This window comes from Sphaerodactylus townsendi, unplaced genomic scaffold (assembly GCF_021028975.2).
Source record: "Sphaerodactylus townsendi isolate TG3544 unplaced genomic scaffold, MPM_Stown_v2.3 scaffold_18, whole genome shotgun sequence".
NCBI lineage: Eukaryota > Metazoa > Chordata > Lepidosauria > Squamata > Sphaerodactylidae > Sphaerodactylus > Sphaerodactylus townsendi.
Genome location: NW_025950341.1, coordinates 2,863,732 through 2,884,455, shown reverse-complemented (window position 1 = coordinate 2,884,455; position 20,724 = coordinate 2,863,732). Strand labels below are relative to the sequence as shown.

Sequence of the window (20,724 nt, the reverse complement as noted above, 5' to 3'; positions counted from 1 at the left end):
CTGGAGCTAAAAATAGTTTCCGATTCAGAAACAATGGCAAAGAGTCCCATGGCACACCAAAGAAAGAAAGAAAGAAAGAAAGAAAGAAAGAAAGAAAGAAAGAAAGAAAGAAAGAAAGAAAGAAAGAAAGAAAGAAAGAAAGAAAGAAAGAAAGAAAAGATTATTTTGAAGTGAACTTTTCATTGGTTTTGGTGGGTGGGTGTCTAGTACACATGGCTTTTTGCCTCTTACAGTACCTTGGGATTTTCTGTTTGTTTGTTTGTTTGTTTTTTGGGGGGGTCATCTTGGACGATAAGCTCCTTCCTCTTATTAGCCAGGTCTCTTTCCATTTTGTCCGCCTTGCTGGGGTCATTCCGATTTAATTATTCAGACAAGGCTACACGCCCAGCTAATAGAAGTTTAGCTACCCCTTTCCCTCCTCTTTGTCCCCTTTTGCTGTAGAAAGAAAAAGAGACCAGGCAGAGGAAAATCCCCCCGTGCAGACAGTGCTGTTGTGGCACTTGGTGCCTATCAGGAAACGTCAGATAATAAACTTCAGAGGCTTCGCGCGGGCTCGGAGGGCCTGGAAGCGCCCGGAGATGACTTGCTGATAACTCTTTCTCTATCTGAAGCCTCGAAAGAGAGAGTTGAAGTTCACAAGCATAAACAGGAAAGCCTGACATCACTCCCTGCATGTGTGTGATGTGTGTGTGTGTGTGAGAGAGAGAGAGAGAGGAGGAGTCTGTCTGTCTCCCTCCGGCTCTGCACACCACTCACAGCTCTTTTGTGGTCATGAATTGGCTGCCCAGCCGGAGTGGTGCTGCTGGAGTGGAAGGGAGCGCGTGTGAGCGGATTGCTAAAGGCTTTTTTGCGGGACCCATCATGCCCTTTCGATGCGGCCAGCAGAAGTCTAAGGATGAAACTGCTTTGGAGAGCTAAAATGGTAAGGCCAGCTTGCTTCTCTTTCCGAAAAGGCTGCTCTCGGGCAGGGAATCCCTCTGTGGGGACTGGATGCACTTTGTTTGTGTGTTTGCTGGAAGGGAGAGAGGCGAGCGGGAAGTGCCCTCCCCCCCAATTATTGTTTCCCAGGATATGTTTTGAAAAGTATTTCTGTGCCTCTCTCTCTCTCTCCCCCCCCCCCCCTTTAACCTACTGAATTACTTTTCCTAATGAATTACTGTTTATAAAATGATGCTGATCCGGAGAGGAATTGTGTTCTATGTGCACGCATGATGTGGGAAAAGACCGGGAGAAATATCTGGGATAAACTTGGAGAAACTGAGGATATTTTTCTCCCTGGGCGAAATGCGAGGAGCGTGTTTCTTTTTCTTTAATGCATACTTTATTTGCTTTAGAAATACCATGCGGGGGGTGGGACGGGGGTGGGTTGGATGCAGCACAGGTTTCAAAGAAAGTTGCATAAGAGATTAGGAGAGCTGTTTTCATGCAAGCCTTCATTTGTAACTTTAAGGGGGGGGGGGGTCGGATGGAATCTATAAGATGTTTTCGTATCCTGACCTCTCTTTTTTTTTTTTGGCACAAAACCTCTGCAATTATTTCTGACCATCATTCCATAATGTATGAAGAGCCAGTGGGATTTAAATGCCTGTTGGAATGGTATTGGCCTGCTTGCCTAATTCTTCATATGGAAAATGCAGCCTGCTGTTGAAACTGTCACGATAATACCAATGGGGGAGCGGGGGCAGCGGTAAAGAAGGAAATATTTCCTGACCAAAAAAAAAGACACTGCAAAAAAATTTGAAATATGTGGAAGTCCTGGAAAAAATAATAAGCTAACTGGAAACTCAGGGTGTCCTGATACCACAGGAGAGGGCAGCTTGCCAAGAATGTCTCCGCTTTGCCTCCATTGAAAAGTTTCTCGCCTTTTTGTGCAATTGTTATATTTACTGTGCACAGTTCATCCTGTGCGCTGAGTTTCTGGAATGAGCTATGCAGTAGCTGGCCTAGATTTGTGCTTAGGAAGGAATGATTGTTGTTGTTGTTGTTGTTGTTCTTAATGTCGCATTTGTGTTTTTTTTTCTCCTTTGGCAGAGCTCAATTCAGGACTGGGGTGAAGAGGTAGAGGAAGGAGCAGTTTACCATGTCACCTTGAAAAGAGTGCAGATTCAACAGGCTGCTAATAAAGGAGCGAGATGGCTAGGGGTGAGTGGGGGCGGGGGGAAGCCACCTTGGCATCTTGGGTAAATGCTTGGTGGACTTTGGAGTCCTGCTTGAAAGAACTCAATTCCAAGAGAGAGCGGCTGCTCTGTAAACTGTGCCAAAGCCTGGTTTTGACATTAAAATTCTCGCAGGTCTTCTTTTGTGCTTGGATTATTCATCTCTGGCACGAGACATGAGACTTAAGGGTTTGGGCCAGCTGTAGTTTCAGTGCGTCTCTCCTCTCCCACCAAGCCTATTTGTAGCGTATTTAAAGGATTTAAGTTTCTGATGTTTTTGCCTGTTTCTCTTTACAGAAGAGAGAAGTAGTAGAGGACAGGCTTTGAGGGCAGAAGGCCTGGGTTTAATCCCTGGCATCTCCACTTAGATCCCCCCTCTGCCATGGAACTCCCTGGGTGACCTTGGGCCATCCAGTTACTTTCTCTCAGCCTAACCCAGGGGTCCCCAACCTTTTTGAGCCTGCAGGCACATTTGGAATTCTACCATGGCATGAAGGGCGCACCAACAAAGTGACCATCACAAAATGGCTACCACAGGAGGCTGAGCTAGGCATAAAATGATTGCCAGAGCAATATTTTGAAAAATCTGCACAGTTGGATCTCCAGAAAGTCAATCAGAAGCCTTGCTAGGCAGAAACTCTATCTGGCCCCACCTGCTTCTTAAAAACACTTGGTGCCACCAGAAAATGTGTTGGCACCACCACAGACACTACGCTGGGACACTACGCTGGGAATCCCTGGCCTATTGCACAGCATTGTTATGATGAAGGAGGGGAGACCCATGTGACCCTTGGAGGTAGAATGGGATAAACATTTGATTGCTACAGCCTAGAGTAGGAGGACTTAGTGAAGAAAATAAATGCCTGCACTTGTGTCTATGAATCAGTATACACATTGGTAGATCAATGGTTTTGACTCTATAAAACATCTTCATATGTTCCCAGGTGTTGTGGTTAGCCCTGAATAAGTCTAGAGCCTTTCAGACAGGGTATTCTTCAAAGTACAATTGGTGCCAAGGAATTGCTGGGCTGTCTACCATAAAAACTTTGTATGCTGTCTGGGGCTCATAATTTAAAAAAATATGCTGCAAGAGAAAACTGGAAGAGGTGGAGAAGTTGTCCTTTTCAGTGAAGCTTGTTTGACTTCGCTGATCTGCTTGTTGAGAATCCTAAGGAACACAAGTTGAAGCTAGTTTTATGGTATTCAGATTCAGCAGGATTAGCAAATTGGTTGCTCCAAAATGCATAGCATTCTTTACTGTACACTGTTCTGTGTTATCTCTTGTTTCTATCCTTTATTAGGATTACTCGCCAAAAAACAGTTATGGTAATTAACATGGTTAAAAACAAATACAACAATTAACTAACACATCATACCTTATGCTACTAAAAACAGCCATGTCTCAGCAGATAAAACTAAAACCATCCTTTAAAAAAGAACCTTAAAAAACTTAAATATAGAATTGTTTTCTGTGTATTAAATCACAGCAATTCCACTTATGATAGTGAGATCTGAATGAGAAGGACAATGCACCAATGAGAAGCTGAGTTATTTATAAAATATCACCTATTCTTCAGAATCCTTTGATTGTCCTGATTTAGAATCCTGAAGAATTCAAATTTAGTTAACAGTTTGGGCTCATTCAAGCACCACCCAACCCTCACCGTTGCTCTGGGGAAAATAGAATCATTTTTCTTTATCTCATTTGCATAGTAGGATTAACAAGGTGTGGCAGTCTATGCCATTCCTCAGTGCCTCTGATAATTTGCAGAAATTGAGGATCCACTTGATAGCGTTGGTTACTGTGAAATGATTATTACAGCCTTCTGCAAACTTGGCACCATTCATGGTGGAAGAATATATGGGTCACATCGGACTCCTCCAGTGGTGCTGTACATACCACCTGACAAATCACCTATCACTGCACTAATTTTCTCCCCCTGCCCCCAATTTTGAAACTGGTCTGGCTTCTGCACTTTTTGGCCTAGATCTTAAGCCTTATTTCTAGTTGCACTCCTCTAAATCTGTGGTGGTGGTACTCTTCTGCTACACAATTGTTTTCTCTTGCTCTGGGTGCTTTTAGGCTCATTAAAGGATGCTGGGCATCTATAGATTGAAGCTCCAAGTGCCAGAGGAATGTTATTAGCTGCAGAAGGTTCCCTCTGCCCTGGGAAAGAGTGAAGCTTGAACAGAGGCAAAGTTTAGGACCCACACCAATGGGTCCTGTTTGGAAAAAAACAATTAAAAGAGTGACCATCAGTGACGTCTGGAACTGGGGCCCATGCATTCAGGAATCCCTACGGTGTACATGTTTTACGCAGAGCCATTTCTGAATATGGCTTACATTGTGCTTTATGATGGGATTTACATTCTGTTTATAAAGTGTTATTGTTTTAGAGATAATGTATTAGGTTGAGATTTCATTGCTATCAGCGGCCTCAAATGCCCATCAGGTAGAAAAATTATATATAAATTCGTGAATTATTAATGACGGTGCTAAATATTTAATTGTTTGTGAGCCACCTTGGGTATCATATGGCATAAAAACAGCTTAGAAATTCTAAACATAAAACTTTTAAAAGATGTTTTTAAGTTCTCTAAGTATCTCAGTTCATTTGCTGTCAGTGTAAAATGTCCTTTTGTGTAGAACTGGAAGTTGGGAATTTTTGCTGTTTTTTTGAGACACCTTAAAAAAAAATCTGAACGTAGTTCCAAGAATCTCTAAATTATTGCCTGCTATGAGATTTAATTAAACAGAATTCTTGTCATGAGCTGCAGTGGTGTGAGGTACCATCCTTGGGCGAGATAAGTAAACTTTGCCCTGCATATAGATAATGCTGAGAAATTCTCCCTTTTCATTTTTCCTAAGAAGCACACACTGTTCTCAACAGAACAGATGATTTTAAAATCTGCTTCCTTCTGTGGGTGGCAAATTTCCCATCAGTGCCTCTTCTTTGTGGTAAAGATGGATGGGAAAAAAATAAAATATTTGAATATTTTTCACATATGGCAGCTTTTGCTAGGGCGCAAGAGCACCAGGAAGGGAATTAAGTCAAGTCATTGCAGATTTTAAAAAGTTATAGTCAAATTTTGAAGCATGTGGCAAAGTCAGTATTCTAAGAGGGCTGGATCGTACAGCTTGTTCAGCACCAATATATGCTAGAGAGGCACCTTAAGGCAGAGGATACCAATTAATTTACATATATTAGTGGTGCACAGTTAATATGCATGGACACTGTGGATAAGGAGTCATTGGGAGTAAATGTGCCTAACCTCACTAGTTGAATCTTTTCTCGTTTGAGGTGATTCTTGGCTAAATGGACAAAATGATAATTCAAACGTTTATGTTTGGGGGTGGATGGTCTTTGCCTCTCTGTCAACAGTCTTCTAAAATGTAGACTCATAAGCCCATCTCTGTGATGTGGGGACCATTCATTTCTTTGGAAGAAGTGGATAGGGTAAAAAAATGGAAGGGGAATCAGAGAGGACTGGGACTCTTAGGTCATTGCATACAGTCAGAATGGGATCAGTTGCACTTCTTCCACTTTTGCAGTATGGCCTGGATTTCTGGTTTCCATGGAAGGGAGTCATTAGTCATGGACTTGTGACTGTGGCGGCCTTGTGTGTATGGAAGAGTTGGGACCAATTCAACATTTACAAATTGATTTACTTTGTGCAGAAGCAGCCATTCTTTCCTGAAAGACTTAATAATCCCAAACAGACAGTACACTAAAATCTGAGATTCCCTGCCTAATCTTGAAGCTACCATTCCCATCATAATAGTGATGTCACAGTCAGAGAAATGAAAACATGCAAAAGGAAAGGATGGAAGGGGGAGCGAACACTGAAAGATGCGCTAAGTTATCAGTGCAAATACCTTTGTTTGACTGAAAAGAATTTTGGTGCTGAGAGAAGTATAGCTTGCAAGAATCCTCCATGGTTTCTTATTCTGATCCAGCCATAAAAATAATCACAACCAGCTTGGTGGCACCAGGATCAATGCAGTGGTTTTCTTAATGCACCTCCTTCTTCTGAAAAAGAAAATATTTTCTTTTTTTGCTGACTCTAGCCTAAGACAAACTGGGGACTGCTGAAGGAGATGGGTTCCTATTTCCCTCCTTGTCTTCCTCCTTGGGGAAATGTGGAAGTTGGAAAGCAATGAAGAGGAGCAGACTAGAATAGTAGTGGAGAAACTGAGGATGCTTTGTCTTTCTTTGAGAAGTGGAGCTGCTCTCTGCTAGTTTGTCCCATATTGGAAGAGCAGAGGCCCCTTCCGCACACGCAAAATAAGGCGTTTTCAAACCACTTTCACAACTGTTTGCAAGTGGATTTTGCTATTCCGCACAGCTTCAAAGAGCACTGAAAGCAGTTTGAAAGTGCATTATTCTGCATGTGCGGAATGAGCCAGAGAGACTCTGAAGAACTGAGTCAAATTATATTGATGACAGGTGAAATTCTAAAGCCATTGTAGAGGTTAAATTCTCTGGCAGGTTCTAAATGCAGGAGCGTTCTTAGGGAACTCAAATGTGAGATTGCTGTTTAAAGAGTGGTCCAAAGAGGAACCAGAAAATTTAACCAAGATTACAAGTCTTTGGCTACTTCAACAAAGGGGGGACATTAATAACAAAATGTATTTTTTAAATATAATAGTGTCAACTTTTTCCCTGCTGTCTTATAAAGAACTTATAAATTGAAAGTCCATGTACTTCTGCGTTAAATCAGAACTTTTTACCTAAATCAGTATTGTGTCTGTTACTGTCTATCCTTAGCAACATTTTTTTTCTAATAGTGCTGTAATTCCTGTTTTGTTTGTAAATTGGGTGAATTGTGGAAGAGCTTGTGAGCACCCATCTGGGACAGGGGGTGGAACCCAAGCAGTTGTATTTGGCAAACTTCTTCCTATGTTCTGTTTCTTTTGAGCAATTCTACTTAACCTTATACTCCTTTGGCAAATCTTTGTCCCTTGGTTGTGGTTATATCATAGGGTCTTAGAGTTTGAAGAGATCCTACAGCATCTAACCCCTGCTCAATGCCAGAAATCCTGCCCCAGAGCATTCCTGACAGATATCCAATCTCTGCTTGAAGACCTCCAGCAAGGGAGAACCCATCACTCCACTAGAAAATGGTTCCAGTGTCAAACAACTGAGGAGATTTCTCCAAATGTTCATCTCAAATCTGACCTCTATTGTTGAAGCCCATTAGATTTAGTCTTGTCCTCTGAACAAATCATCACTCTATTCCCTGTGACAGCTGTTCATACATTTCACAAATGCAAGTATCTCTTTGAGAGGCATTGAGAATGTCTTTTTAAAAGGTACACAGTATGACACACGTGTAATGAACGTGTTCAGCTTTTAGCCTGTTCAATAGCTTTTTACAACTTAAATCTTGGATATGAGAGTGCATCCTAAGTGCACATACATTTACTATAAATGTATGCATACGGTCACACAGACACTGACCCTTTGGGTGAGAATAAGAGGGTATCACGAATACACTAAAATATGCATTTTAATCTCTAGAATTTTGACTTTCACTATCTCACAGATAAAGACAGGAATGTTCCATTGTTTCTGTAGCAATTGATGGAATTTTGAGACATAAGGAACATATTAGATGGGAATTTCTAGAGAATCCCTGCTCACTAGAGAAGTTGAAAGCACTGAGAGTTAGAGAGCATTAGGGGAAACTAAGAGGCTACTAGGTTTGTTTGGCAATAAAGTATTATATTTATTATTTCTGTGGTTTCAAGGGGTAGCCATGTTGATCTGCAGTAAAACAGCTAGATTTGAATCTAGTAGCACCTTAGAGACCAACAAGATTTTGGGGTTATCAGCTTTTAAGAGTCAGAGCTCCCTCCTTCAGATGTTACTCTCAAAAGCCCCCAAAACGTTGTTCTTTAAAGTGTCCCTGGACTAGCTATTCCTGTGCTGTGTCCCTAATGATTAAACTCTTTGGTCATACTTCCAGTATTTGAGATATTGAAACAAATGTTCTGGGGTTGGCAGGTATGCCTCCAACATTTCAGAGATAAAAACAGGGGTGTTCCAGTATTGGAAGATATGTTTTCTACAGTAGCTTCTCAAGACACCCTGCCTAGGATTATTAACCTCCAAGTGGGTGTTGGAGATTCCCGGCCTAGAATTACAGCTCAGATTACAGAGATCAGTTCCCCTAGGGCAGGGGTCGGGAACCTGCGGCTCGCGAGCCGCAAACGGCTCTTTAGAGCCTGTGGTGCGGCTCCACGCCCCTTCCTGGGCAGCGTGGGATTCCGCCCCCTTCCCAGCGCCCAGAGACTGCCGCCCGTGCCGCCGTCCCGACCCGGGGAGAGAAGAAAGCTGACCTCAGCGCCCGCCCGCCCAGAAGAAAGCGGCATCCCGTGCCACCGCCGCCCAGAGAGAGAGAAAGTGGCACGCCCGCTCGCCGCTCACCACCGAGAAAAAAGCGGCTCCGGCTCCGCCACCGCCACCCCAGAGAAGGCGGCCTCCGGCGCGCGCCGCCCGCCCGCCACCCCAGAGAAGCTGGCCTCCAGCGCGCCCGCCGCCCGCCGCCACCCCCCCAGAGAAGAAAGCGGCTCTAGCCGCCCCCCAAAGAGAAAAAAGCGGCCTCTCCGTGGCTGCACGCCCCGGGGAGAGAAGAAAGCGGCCTTCCGCTGCCGCCACGCCCCCAGGGGAAGGAAGAGAAAAAAAAGCGACCTGGCCATTTCCACGCGCCAGGCTGACCTCCAGCTGCCACACATGCCGCCTCTTCCACCGCTTTCACGCTCCGGGGAGCTCCAGTGTTTTCGACTTCTGATGGCCAGAAACCCATCAAAAAATCCCCTCGTTGCCAACTCCAGGGGCTGAGCTGGGGGGATTCTGGAACTGTTCGGGTTGATTTTTTGGGCGATCGGCTGGTGCTGAAGCTTTTTTCTCTTCCAGAGGGCCCTGGAAGAGAAAAAAGCCAGCACCAGCCGTTCGCCCAAAAATCCCCGACACAGTCCAGAGAGTCCCCCAGCTCAGCCCTGGAGTTGGCAACGCAGGGGATTTTTTGATGGGTTTCGCTTATCAGGAGTCCAAAACACCAGCCAGGTTCGAAGAAGGGAGGGAAGGAGCAAGGAGAGAAGGAGGGAGCAGAAGCAGCACGCATAGCAGCTGTCCGGCGGTGAGGAAGTGGGAAACTTCTGCTCTGAAGGTGGTTTCTCTGCACCGCCCCCCCCCCAGAAGAAAGCGGCCTCCGCGCCTCCGTCCGCCCCCCCACAGAGGCGGGGAGAAAGCGGAATCCCGGTGCGGCTCCATGAATTTTCTTTTCCGGGGAAAATGGGCCCAAATGGCTCTTTGAGTCTAAAAGGTTCCCGACCCCTGCCCTAGGGGAAAAATGGCAGTTCTGGAGGGTGAACTCTCTGGCACTATACCCCAGGGGAGTCTCTATCTTACCCAGTCTCCATCCCCAAATCTTTAAGGCGGTTTCTGCACAGGCTGAAAGCAACAGCTTCAGCCCGGTAAAACACCGTTTTGGCGGGGACCCTTCTCACAGGCGCCACTGCCAAATCAATGCAGCAGCGCTCTGTGGCCGCCAAAACGGTGTTTTCAAAACTCGCTTGGGGAGCGAGTTTTCCTGCAAACGCCAGCTTCCATCTGCTGCCATGCGAACGGCAGCAGGTGGAAGCCGGCGTTTTCCCCTCCCTGACCCCAAACGCCTCCTTACCTTCTGCTGGCAGCTGTCGCTCTGTCGTCACTCTGAGGAGGGAAGGGGACATGCCCCCTGGCCTCTGGTGCTTCAGCCGTCGCTCTGGCCATGGGGGCGTATCCCCTTCCCTCCTCAGAGCGACGACAGAGCGATGGCTGCCCGCAGAAGGTGGCATTTGGGGCCGGGGAGGGGAATATGCGGCTGTGCAGAGCTTGCTCCAACAGCTGCGCATCCCATGGGGCCGTTTGTGCGAACGGCCCCAGAGCCTGCATCGGCATGATTAATGCCGATGCAGGCTCTCTCCCTTGGCAGTGCAGAAACAGCTTAAGAATTTCTCAACCTGGATCTAACAACCCTATCCCCCCATCCCCCACAGGTGGTCAAGGGAGTCCTGTTAACCCTAATCCCTGCCCACTTAGTTGCATTTTTTTTGCACATGGCTCTCTGGATTCAGGCCAGCAGGAATAATAACATGAGTTGTCCCTGACAACTCCCAGTGACAATAACAGCAAGAGTTGCCCCTTAGCAACTTAAGAGTACACATATTTTGGGTTTATTTGTGTGTGTGTTTGGGGAGGGGGGAGAGTTAGTTGTTGTTTTTAGACTTCCTGGACATACTAATTAAAACCTGTTAGCAGTTGACTCAGCCTTGCTTTTTGATGAGACATAAAGTTTCTTACAGAATGATGCTGAGTTTCAGTTTCTGGAAGCTTCCTTCTGTGGCTATAAGAACAAATTCTTGTAGTGACTATTTAGTGCAGCCGACACTTTCTCTAATAAAAGTCGAGAAAAGCTTGACCCACTGATTGTTTGTTAATTCTTGTTGCCTAAGTTATTTGATATCTCATCGCATCACACAACAACACAAAACAACCTCCCCGCACAAAAAATATTTTAAAAATTTATGTTAAAGAGGAACAATACCTTCCTTTTGGAAATAGTTCCTCTTTGTGGTGTGGTCTTATTTTGAGCCAATGGGTCCAGTTTGAGGGTGCTGTGATACATAACCTATAGTTCACTACTGCTCACACAAGCATAGAAGATTATCAATGAATGTCCCCTGCCATAGGTTAAAACAAGGTCATAAAACAGCATTCAAGACAAGGTAACAATATATGTCTACAATACATTCAGTGGCACTCTTGTGCCTTGGGTGCCAACCTCTGAGAGGGTGGTGATGGTAGACTGAGGTTCTCCCAGAATTACAAGTGATCTTCAGACTACAGAGATTAGTTCCCGTGCAGGAAATGGCATCATTGGAGGGCAGACTCCATAGCATCACTTCCATAGACCCAAGATACCGCCCCTTAAATATCCAGGAATTTCCAAAAGTCAGAACTGGCAGCCTTCGTTGGGTTTAATGCCAAGGTTAATTCCAGTTTGCTGTGTGCCACTTTTTAGGATTGGAGGGAAGAAGCTTAGAATCTCGAATTCTATCCTCAGGGTGGGACAAGTTGTATAAAGCTGCTTTCCTTTACTTGCTATCAATCCTCGTCAAGTGGAAATGTGGGGGTGTGGGGTGTGTAAAGGGAGGAATCCAGTCTCCTTGTCTCATTTCTTTCCAGTCTATCCCTTTCTGTATCCCGCAGCCCCATTAACCTACCAAGATTGCTCTCGAGCTGTCTCTGTCTCCACTGCTAAAATTTCTCTTTCTCCCTTCCGTTTCTCCCCAGCCTTCACTGAAGCACTTTATTTTTCAGCCGTAGTAATAAATGACAGTCATTACCATACATAAAATAAAATGATGGGAAAGACACAGAAGAAAGTACCATTTGACTGGGGGCTATGTCTGTTCACTGCTTCTGATATTACCTCTGCCTACCCCTAGGTGTTATTAGATGACAGAATGTTGGTATATAGTACCGTGCTCCATTTTAAACATAATGGGGTGTCTCCTCTTGAGTATTGAAAAGCTTGACAATCCTGATCTGTTTTGCCTCTGGGGTGAGAGAATATCTCTGTAATGTGAAGACAAATTTGGCCTGTTTTGCTCTTGGACATAGCTGTTTTCTCTCTTCAAAATACTTCCTTGGCTTCAGAAAGTATTCATATAAAGATCTGTCCCAGTGGTCTCATTATGCAACTGAACCAACCCCTCTTTGCACCCCTCCCTCCAATTCTAAGGAGACTTCTTCATTGAGATCATGTAACTTTAAGGCCTGCCAAGAGCAAAAATGCTCTCAAGTTATAGCATTTCCCATCTCCCCCAATAAATAAAGAGTTAATAAATAAATGTCATGTTCCTGAACTGTTGTTTTAGCCTTAGACAGCACTCTTAGTCATATTCTTTGTAGAAAAAAAAATGCTGCTTGCAATAGCTTTTTGTATAATATTGTTGAGGTTTGTGGCTCTTTCTCTGCAAATATGGAACTCATTTTCTCCCATCATATAAATGATCAGTAACTTTTGAGAGCAAACTGCAGGCTGTACTTACCTTCAGTGCTGGAAGAGAGATGCAAGCTAATTTACTCTAGCAAAGATTTTTGAAGTTTTTTCTTTCTTCTTAATTCTTTCCTTCCAGGATTTTTCCTTTACTTCCTAATTGTTCCAACATTATTCAGGCCAATTCTGCCCTGTCATCATGTAAAAAACACTGCGTGTGGGGGGATCCCCTCTCCCGTTTCCTCCTTACTTACCTTTTGGTTGGGTCTTGGAGGTAGCAGGCTTGGTTTGGGATTGGGATTGGCCAGGCCAGCCTTCCTCCAAAGTGCATGTGGGCAGAGAGGCGGCGGTTGGTACAGAACTGAACAGTGGGCTCAGCTGAGCCCAGTGTTTAGCTCTGTGCTGCTGCCTGCAAATTCCAAGTGGGTCTCAGAGACAATCGGAATTTTTCAGGTTTGGATTTAATAGAGCTGAACAATTTTGGATGCCAAAACCCCTCCCCATAAAGGTATGTGGATTTGGCTTCTTTTTTTTTCAAACATATCTGGAACTCTTAAACCTGAACCCAAAAAATGTTGGGGGGGGGGGGATGGTCACCCCTACTGCCCACTTAAGCAGTTCCTCTGCACCTAAGTTAATGCATTTTTTTTATTGTGGCTCATGATCCTCTTTTAGGGCATAAACCAACCCTTCAGCGCATAAACCAGAAAGTACTGAGCTGCGCAACTGTGCAACAACAGTGCAAGAGAGGTCTGTGTAACTGTGCTTATGTCAGCCCATATTCTATAGGATGGAGCATTGTATGTACCCAAATCAAGCAACTAATACATTCTTATAGAACCTGAACAGCCACTCTGCATCCAGAGTTCCATTTCCCTCTTAGCTCCATGCAACCTGTTGAATCAGTGATCCCCAACTGATCTCCACACAACAGAGATCAATTCCTCTAGGGGGAAAAATGGCTGCTTTGGAAGGTGGAGTCTATGACATTGTGCACCGCTGAGGCTCCATCCTCCCCAGACTCTGCTGTCCCAATTTCCAGGTATTTCCCAACCCAGAGCAGGAAGCCCTATCTACAACACACGCACTATTCCGGTAAATACTTTAGGCCTGATAACAACATTATATGGCAGTTGGAAGAAATGACAAGTAGAATGTTTTCCACTAACACGTTCATGGTATTTTTTGTGCCTGAAGACCTCTGGAATATTGTATTTGACTATTACCTTATATGATTAAGAGATTTAATTTAGTTTGGTTTGGTTTTTGGAATCTTAGAATTTTGTTCTGAACTATGAATATGAAATATTGAATATGGCAATGTCATTGGGTGCTGATTGCAACTGGAGTTGCGGAAGTTGGCAGCGTTTGTGCTGGTAAATTCGCATGGATCATAAACAGATGAATTATACTTTTCATTTTAGGTGGTATTCCATATCCAAAACCCACACTGAAACACTTAAAGAAATGTTCTCATCAGCAGTCCTAAAAATACCTTGAAATAGGTGAATAAGAAATGGGGTTTAATTTCTAGATAGGTTGTTATGAAGATAAATCAGGCATGGATTTTTAAAGGAACACAAGCAATCAAGCTTCAAAGTATTGACTGCATGAAGCTACTTTGGTCCATCCCCAGGACTGTTGTTACCTCAGCTCCTGGAAACCACTAGGCTTGTTCAATACCCTAGAAATTCGGTAAAATTTGGATGCCCAGTAAAATGATCTGTATGCCCGAATAAGACAAATAACATTTTCGGATATACCCAAATATTCGGGATGCCCAAAAAATTCAGGTCCGTCTGATTTTGTGTGTGTGTGTGTGTTTTGCATTTCTGCCTGCAGGGGATGCATTTTTAAAGCTAGCGGCACCACAATTTCAGGGTATCATCCAGAGACTGTCCTGATGATACCACCCAAGTTCAGTGAAGTTTGGTTCATAGGGGCAAAAGTTATGGACCCGCAAAGGAGGTGCCCCCATCCCCCATTGTTTCTAATAGCAGCTAACAGGAGATGGGGGCTAGCCCTTTGAGGGTCCATAACTTTGCCCCCCTGAACCAAACTTCACCAAACTCAGTGGTATCATCAGTACAGTCTCCGGATGGTACCCTGAAATTTTGGTGCCGATAGCTATAAAAATGTGCCCCCTGCAGGCCCAAACGCAAAAACCAATTAAAAATGCCCCCCAAAAGCCTGAATACCTTGCATTCGGATTCATTCATATTCAGGCAGGACATATTCAGCCGATTTTTGCCCGAATATGCCCAAATTTGCCCAGATTTGGGCCGAATCCAGTATTTGTTGCACTTGAATCTCCAAGCCTTGAGGCTTGAGACCCTTTAAACAGGAGATGTCAGGGACTGAATTTGTGAGCTTGCAGTGTGCACAGCAAGTATCCTGCATGTGAGCTCCCAAAGATATCTGGCGGGCCACTCCGAGTAGCAGAGTGCTGGACTAGATGGACTCTGGTCTGATCCAGCAGGCTAGTTCTTATGTTCTTAAGTATTCTGCCCTTGAGTTAAGGCCAGGAAATTACTTGGAGCAGGATTTAGTTCTTCCTGGAATTTTAGTTGTGGTGACAGTTTAAGGAAGCCGCATGACAACTAGCAGAAATGCTAGTACACAGAATACAGCAGATGATATTACTGGAAATGTAATGCTGTTTTGCAACCCATTGGTTTCAGAGTTCTGTTTTCTTTCTGTTTTACCTTGTAAAATGAAATAGTGGATATGCATGAAGAATCCCATTTCTGTCATTTTAAGATTTGTAGTATGCTTGGAAGCAGACATTTGCTTAGTTTCCTGTGGTAAGTAAGAATCACGTACAGGCAAGGAGGCTTCAGAGACCTTGGCTGTTTTTCTCTTTTAAAACCACAGAGAGCTAGCGTTAAGTAGGTGTGGGTGGGCAATCAGACTGGTGAATCATTTCGTGGGCTATTAACCTTTCTGAATTTATTTTCAAGGCTGATAAAACTTATTTATTTATTGAAATATTTTACATGCTGCCCTTTTTTAAACCAGTGAGGACCCTCAGTGGCTTACAACAGTGTTCTCCCTTTCTCCAATTTATCCTACATCAACAACTCTGTGAATCGCACTGGCCCAGGGTCACCTTGTGGGGATTTAAACCTGACAGCCCAATCTTTTGCGGAGGGAGCGCAAATGGGCAGGGGGCTGTGCTGACGGCCAGCAAGAAGTTAATCATATTTGATTTGTAGGAGGCGGTGAGGTACAAACGTCTCTTATAAATAAACAATGAAATGACCCTTACCTTCCATTCCCTTACCTGAGTGACCTTCTGTCAATTTAGGAAGGTACTATTAGGGAGTGCATAGCTGTATGTGACTGGCAAGGGAAGGTGTGGATATATATTCTCCACTTGAAGAATTCAGAGACAGGTGGTCAACAAATTGGTTCTTCAAGGTGGGCTATGGATTTCTCTGCCTCTTTAGGTAATGGATCTGGAATATGTCTCAGAACTTGTTTTTGTTGATCCTCACCAGTACTGATTCCATCTGATTCCTAATTATTTGCTCTTTATGCATGCAGTGCTTATCCCTAGGGCTATTTGCTTTTCAGTGTGGTTTTTTCCCCATTTTTTTGTGCACACTTGATATTCTCCTGCTTCAAAGTGTCCCTACCTGAGCCAATCCACCATTTTGCCTGCCTCCTACTTCCTCCTCCTCTCTATGCCACCTCCATCTAGTGAGGTTGCCCGCCACTTTTTGGGGGGTGCTGCCTGTGGTCTCCCATTAATTTGCTAGGTTTTATGTCAGTTTAAGGGTCTATCGCTCCAACAATAGACCCTCAGCATAAAAATATATATTTTGAAAATTGTCTCATTCTTCTTTGCTCTCAAGTTGGAAGGCAGTTAGAGAAGCACTAGGTAGCAGGTCTTTTCTTTTGGACAGAGCTGTGAAGCCAAAAACCCCTGGCTCCCGTTTCCTCCCCACCTGCTTCCTCCTTGCACCTTTTGTATTTGTAATTAGTACTCTTTGTTCAGGGCTCTTTCTCTTGGTGGCTGTAACAGTAGGAGAAACTGTTGTTGGGTGGGTGGGGGAAGGTGAGAAGAAGCAAGAAAACTCAAAGAAAACAAAATGCATGTTGTTTTCCTTCACTGCCCCTGCTTCAGAGGTTTCAGAAACTGCGGAGATTCTCTGATCTGAGGTGTGGTGAGTTTGGGAGATGGGGAAACATGCGCATAACAGAGAATTTAACCTGAAGGTAGTGAATGCTCAATGTGAAAGAAGCCACAAGTACATTAATGACCATTGTCTCAGGGAATAAAGCGAAACAGAATTTCTCGGGTGAGCAGTTTGCCGTTTAAGGTCCTGATCTGGTGTTCTAGGTTAGTTGCAATCTACGGAGTTGTCACTCCAGCAGTCTGGAAGGCAATAATTCCATAACATCTGGTGACTGTTTTTTTTAGCTTTTCATTAAATGTAATGGCTGTGTTACTCAATTAGAAGAACTGGAAGCATCTTCTGTTTTTAAACCACACTGCAATTGCTTGTCATGGGAATTCCTTCAGCTTTCTTTGAAACATTTTAGTTCTGACTGCCATTAAAAAATGGATTTTATAATTTGACACAGTATGTAATAGTAGGTCATGTACCAGTGTGGAAAGATTCTGACCTGCACTGAGAACCAATCTAAACAGAACCTATTTGTACTGGTATTTACAAAGGTTACTGTAGTTTGTGACTCCCAAACACAGCTGAGGGTGGATGTTAATAGCAGGAAAATTCAAGGTTCTCTTTTGTACACCTATTTGTGTAATGTTATTATTGATCTTCCCCCACTGCTGTTCTAAGAATCTGACATCAGTTTTTAAAAGCTTTTGTTAGAATGCCTTCAAAAGCTAGCCTTGATTTCCTAAAAAATACCCTTTATATTAGCTTTCACTTTTTATAAACAAAATGTTACATTATTGTAAACTCTTACAACTTTTTCAAAACACCATTTTTACCCTTCTCAACCTCTGTATCCTATCTCCAGCATGATTGTGAGTCCTTGCTACTTTGTCCACATCCTTATATATAATTCCCTAAGGGTTGGAATATCTGACGATGAACCCCCAGCCAATGGGCGTGCCGGACTCACGACGTGAGTCCTATGTGCCCATTGGTGGGCGACATTCCATTCCACCGGCCTCTCTATCCCCTTGCTCGCCTGCAAGCCTCCCAAATAAACCCTCCCCCCTGCTGCAAACAGCAGGGCCACCAACCTTCCCTTATCCCACCCCTGCCTTCTGTCAGTTGCTGAACATCTACTCAGACTGGCAGGAAAGTGCCCTGCATACTGGGCCCATCAGCAGCCTTCCCTTCTTGCTCTTCCCAGACCCCAAATATCTACCTGGCCTGATGGAAGAGCCCCCTCCCTGCCAGGCCCACCATCCTCCATCCCAGATCCCAAATACCTACCTGGCACACCACAAGAGCTCCCTTCCAACAAGGCCTGCCAACAGCCGTCCCCACTACCACAGACCCCAAACACCTATCTGGCCTGGTGCCAAAGCACCCTCCCCAGTAGTCCTGCCAGCAGCCTACCCTTCCCCCCAGGCCCCCAACACTTACCCAGCCTGGTGGCAGAGCACCCTCCCCACCGGGCCTGCCGTGCCCATCCCTTTCCCACCCTCCCAGCCCTCAAACATCTACCTGGCCACCCACTGCTTTTGTCACTGCTTTCAACACTTACCAATGCTGGTGAGGGAAGAGCAGATGAATCAGCAGTAAAGCCCATTGCAGGGGAAAATGCTTGCTCACCCTTCCCATGTTTTCTAGAGCCCATTGCATTTCCCCCCACAATGGACTTTACTGCTAGTATTAAAACATCACATTTCTTACACTTATAACTTCTAATTAAACATGCCTAGGCGTTTCCTGAGTTTCTTGTTTGAAAAGCCAAAAATTGAATTCCAAGAACTTCCTCTTTTTTTCTGCACTCCCTTAGCCTTGATCATATGATCTCTTACAGCAGAGTTCTCTATATAAGATACATTTCTTTAAGTTAGACAGGTTCATCACAAGCCTTAACATACAGATTTACCTTATATTGAGTCAGACCTTTGCTGCATTTAGCCCAGGATTGGACTGATGGCAGCCTCCCCCCACCCCCTGGCCAAGATCCCAGCCTGTGTGGTTTCCCATGCCTGATAGTTGCAACCCACTAACTAGGGACTGAAACTATATGCAAAGTATATGGCCTGCCACTGAGCTACGGCCCTTCCAGTGTTCAGCTTATCTTTATAGCCATGTAGGATGCCCTTTGCTTTACCTTATCCAAGCCTCTGAATAACCTTAATACATTTTTTTTAAGTAGCAGCTGGACTTGAGCACAATGCTTTCTTCAAAGGGCCCTACCGGTCTCTTACGCAGCAGAAGAATAATGTTCTTTTGACTTGTGCTCAATGCCTTCTTTTTATACTTTGCGAGATTGTGTTTGCATTTTTTTGTGCTCCCCTGTGAAGCATAGTTCTGCAAGATTTAAAGAGATGCCAGATCTCTTTCCTTTCTTTACTGATACATTCAGTATAGCACATGACCTTCTGAGGGTAACACTTTTTTTTCTGCGTGCATGTGACAGGCTTCCCCCTAACCCTTTGCAGATCTCAGCATTTAAGTGCAAAACCCATCTGTTCCCCTTTCTCCCAGCTCACCCGAATGCGGCTGCCCTTTTGACTTTGATGGCAGTTTTCTCAAATCAAAGCGGAACGTGGGAAATTTGGTAGTTGCCACCAAGGTGTGAAAATATGTACTGTCGCGCCACTGTGTGAACAATACCTTATCTATTACACTCCCCTGGGTTATGATTGTTCTTTTGTGCCTGAATTTTCCAAACCGATTTTGGTTTCAGCATGGGTTAACGTATAAAGCAAAGTTCTTATATTGAATCTAACTACTATTTTGTCTAGTACTATTGCAGGATGAGGTGTAAGTCTAAGTGTAGCATTTTATAACTTGCATGGTATGCGCATTGTGTGTTTCTTTATATTTTCTTCATCAGGAATCACACATGTGCAAATAAGTGCTGGTAGAGCCCAAGAACTTATAGGGGAGGGTATGCAGTATACTTTGTCAGGGTCTGGGAGTTTATGGGGCCCTGCTATATATGTCTATTACTATGATATGATCTATTTTTAATGACTCCGAAGATTGTTTAAGTTGAGATTTTTAGGAGTGGGCTAGCTACAAGTGTGTACTTGACCCAGAAAAATTGCTCTTAACAAAAATAAACAGCTTGTTCACTGTATAAGCATTTGTTTTGATTGGTGTTAATGACTAGCAGATTGCGTAAACGCTTTATGAAAGTCATGATCTGTTAGCTATAGAAGTTCACGCAGGCTTATAAATTCTCCTTTCAGTGGCTCAGTTAGCCTGGCCTTTTACTACCTTTGGTTTCCTTTTCTTTTACAAGCACTTTGAAATTCTCTGAAGAAAGCAGTTATGTATCCCTGGCTTTCTGAGCTGTATTAGAAGCACAGGTAGGGCATGACAATACAGGATCCAAAGAAAACAGATATTGTTATATATAACCTGAAAAAACGCTCTTAGAAAACCAATGTACATGTTACCTTGTGTGGTTTAGTAGTACCGCATTTGTGTTTCCCCTCACCCCTTGCAAGACTCCCCTCACCCCTTGCAAGAAATCTGCCTGGGGAGCACTGTAGCATGTGTAAACTGGGAACTCTCAAATTTCATCTGTGACAACTTCTGTCAACAAGGGAAATTCCAAAATATATTTAATAGGTAATAAAAGCAGCTGCTGCGGAATTCCTGCAACTTCCCAATTCTTGCATTACATCAGCCTGCTGTTTCCCAAATATCTGATACTCTTTTTTTGTAATTAAAGTTTGAGAACTCTTATAGCTGAATAGGTTACCTTTTAGAGCATACAAGAACAAGAACTAACAGTATACAAAGGATCTTACATGTCAGTCTTCTTTATGATTTGAGCAGAGGCGTATAGGGGGAAAATGGCACCTGGAGACAACTCCTTGTCTGGGCTCTTCCCGGGTGCCCCTCCCCATGCTTGGGGGCAGGGCTCAGGGGAGGGCCCCCACCCCCCAGACTCCCTGTAGCCTGGCTTCTGCCCTCGCCAGAGCCTGGGGAGAGCAGCAGCCGGCCTGTAGGGCGTCCGGGGCAGGGCTCTGCAGTGGACAAGCGCATGCCATTTCATCACGTGGGGGGCGTTCAGCACCTCCCACATGACCAAAAGGCGTGCGCCAAGGGACATGGGTTTCCCCATGACCCTAGGCTGGTATGCCCCTGGATTTGAGCATGTGTCTGTTGACATATGAACCAGCTTTTCTTGTCTGTTCAGAAGTGACTTTTACAGACATGGACACAGCAGGCAAGCTCCTCTGAGAGCTGATATTTCTGCTGTGTTTTCATATTGAGAAGGATTAGGATGATCCAATAATGCATGATTCAGCATGATCCAATAATGCATGATGCAGCAAAATATCTTGCTTAACTGGAAAAGTGATTGGAAGTACAGAAAGATGTAATAACGTATCGAG

General features: G+C 44.3%; 1 protein-coding gene across 1 annotated transcript in view; it reads left to right on the top strand.

The window, feature by feature from the left end:
- Nucleotides 1-697: 697 nt before the first annotated feature.
- RGL1 (ral guanine nucleotide dissociation stimulator like 1) overlaps nucleotides 698-20,724 on the top strand; it is a 107,345-nt gene continuing 87,318 nt past the window's right edge. The window contains exons 1-2 of the mRNA XM_048482505.1: nucleotides 698-922; nucleotides 2,032-2,142. Coding sequence (XP_048338462.1) covers nucleotides 896-922; nucleotides 2,032-2,142 — 138 coding nt within the window. The 5' untranslated portion in view covers nucleotides 698-895. The remainder of the gene's footprint in view (nucleotides 923-2,031; nucleotides 2,143-20,724) is intronic.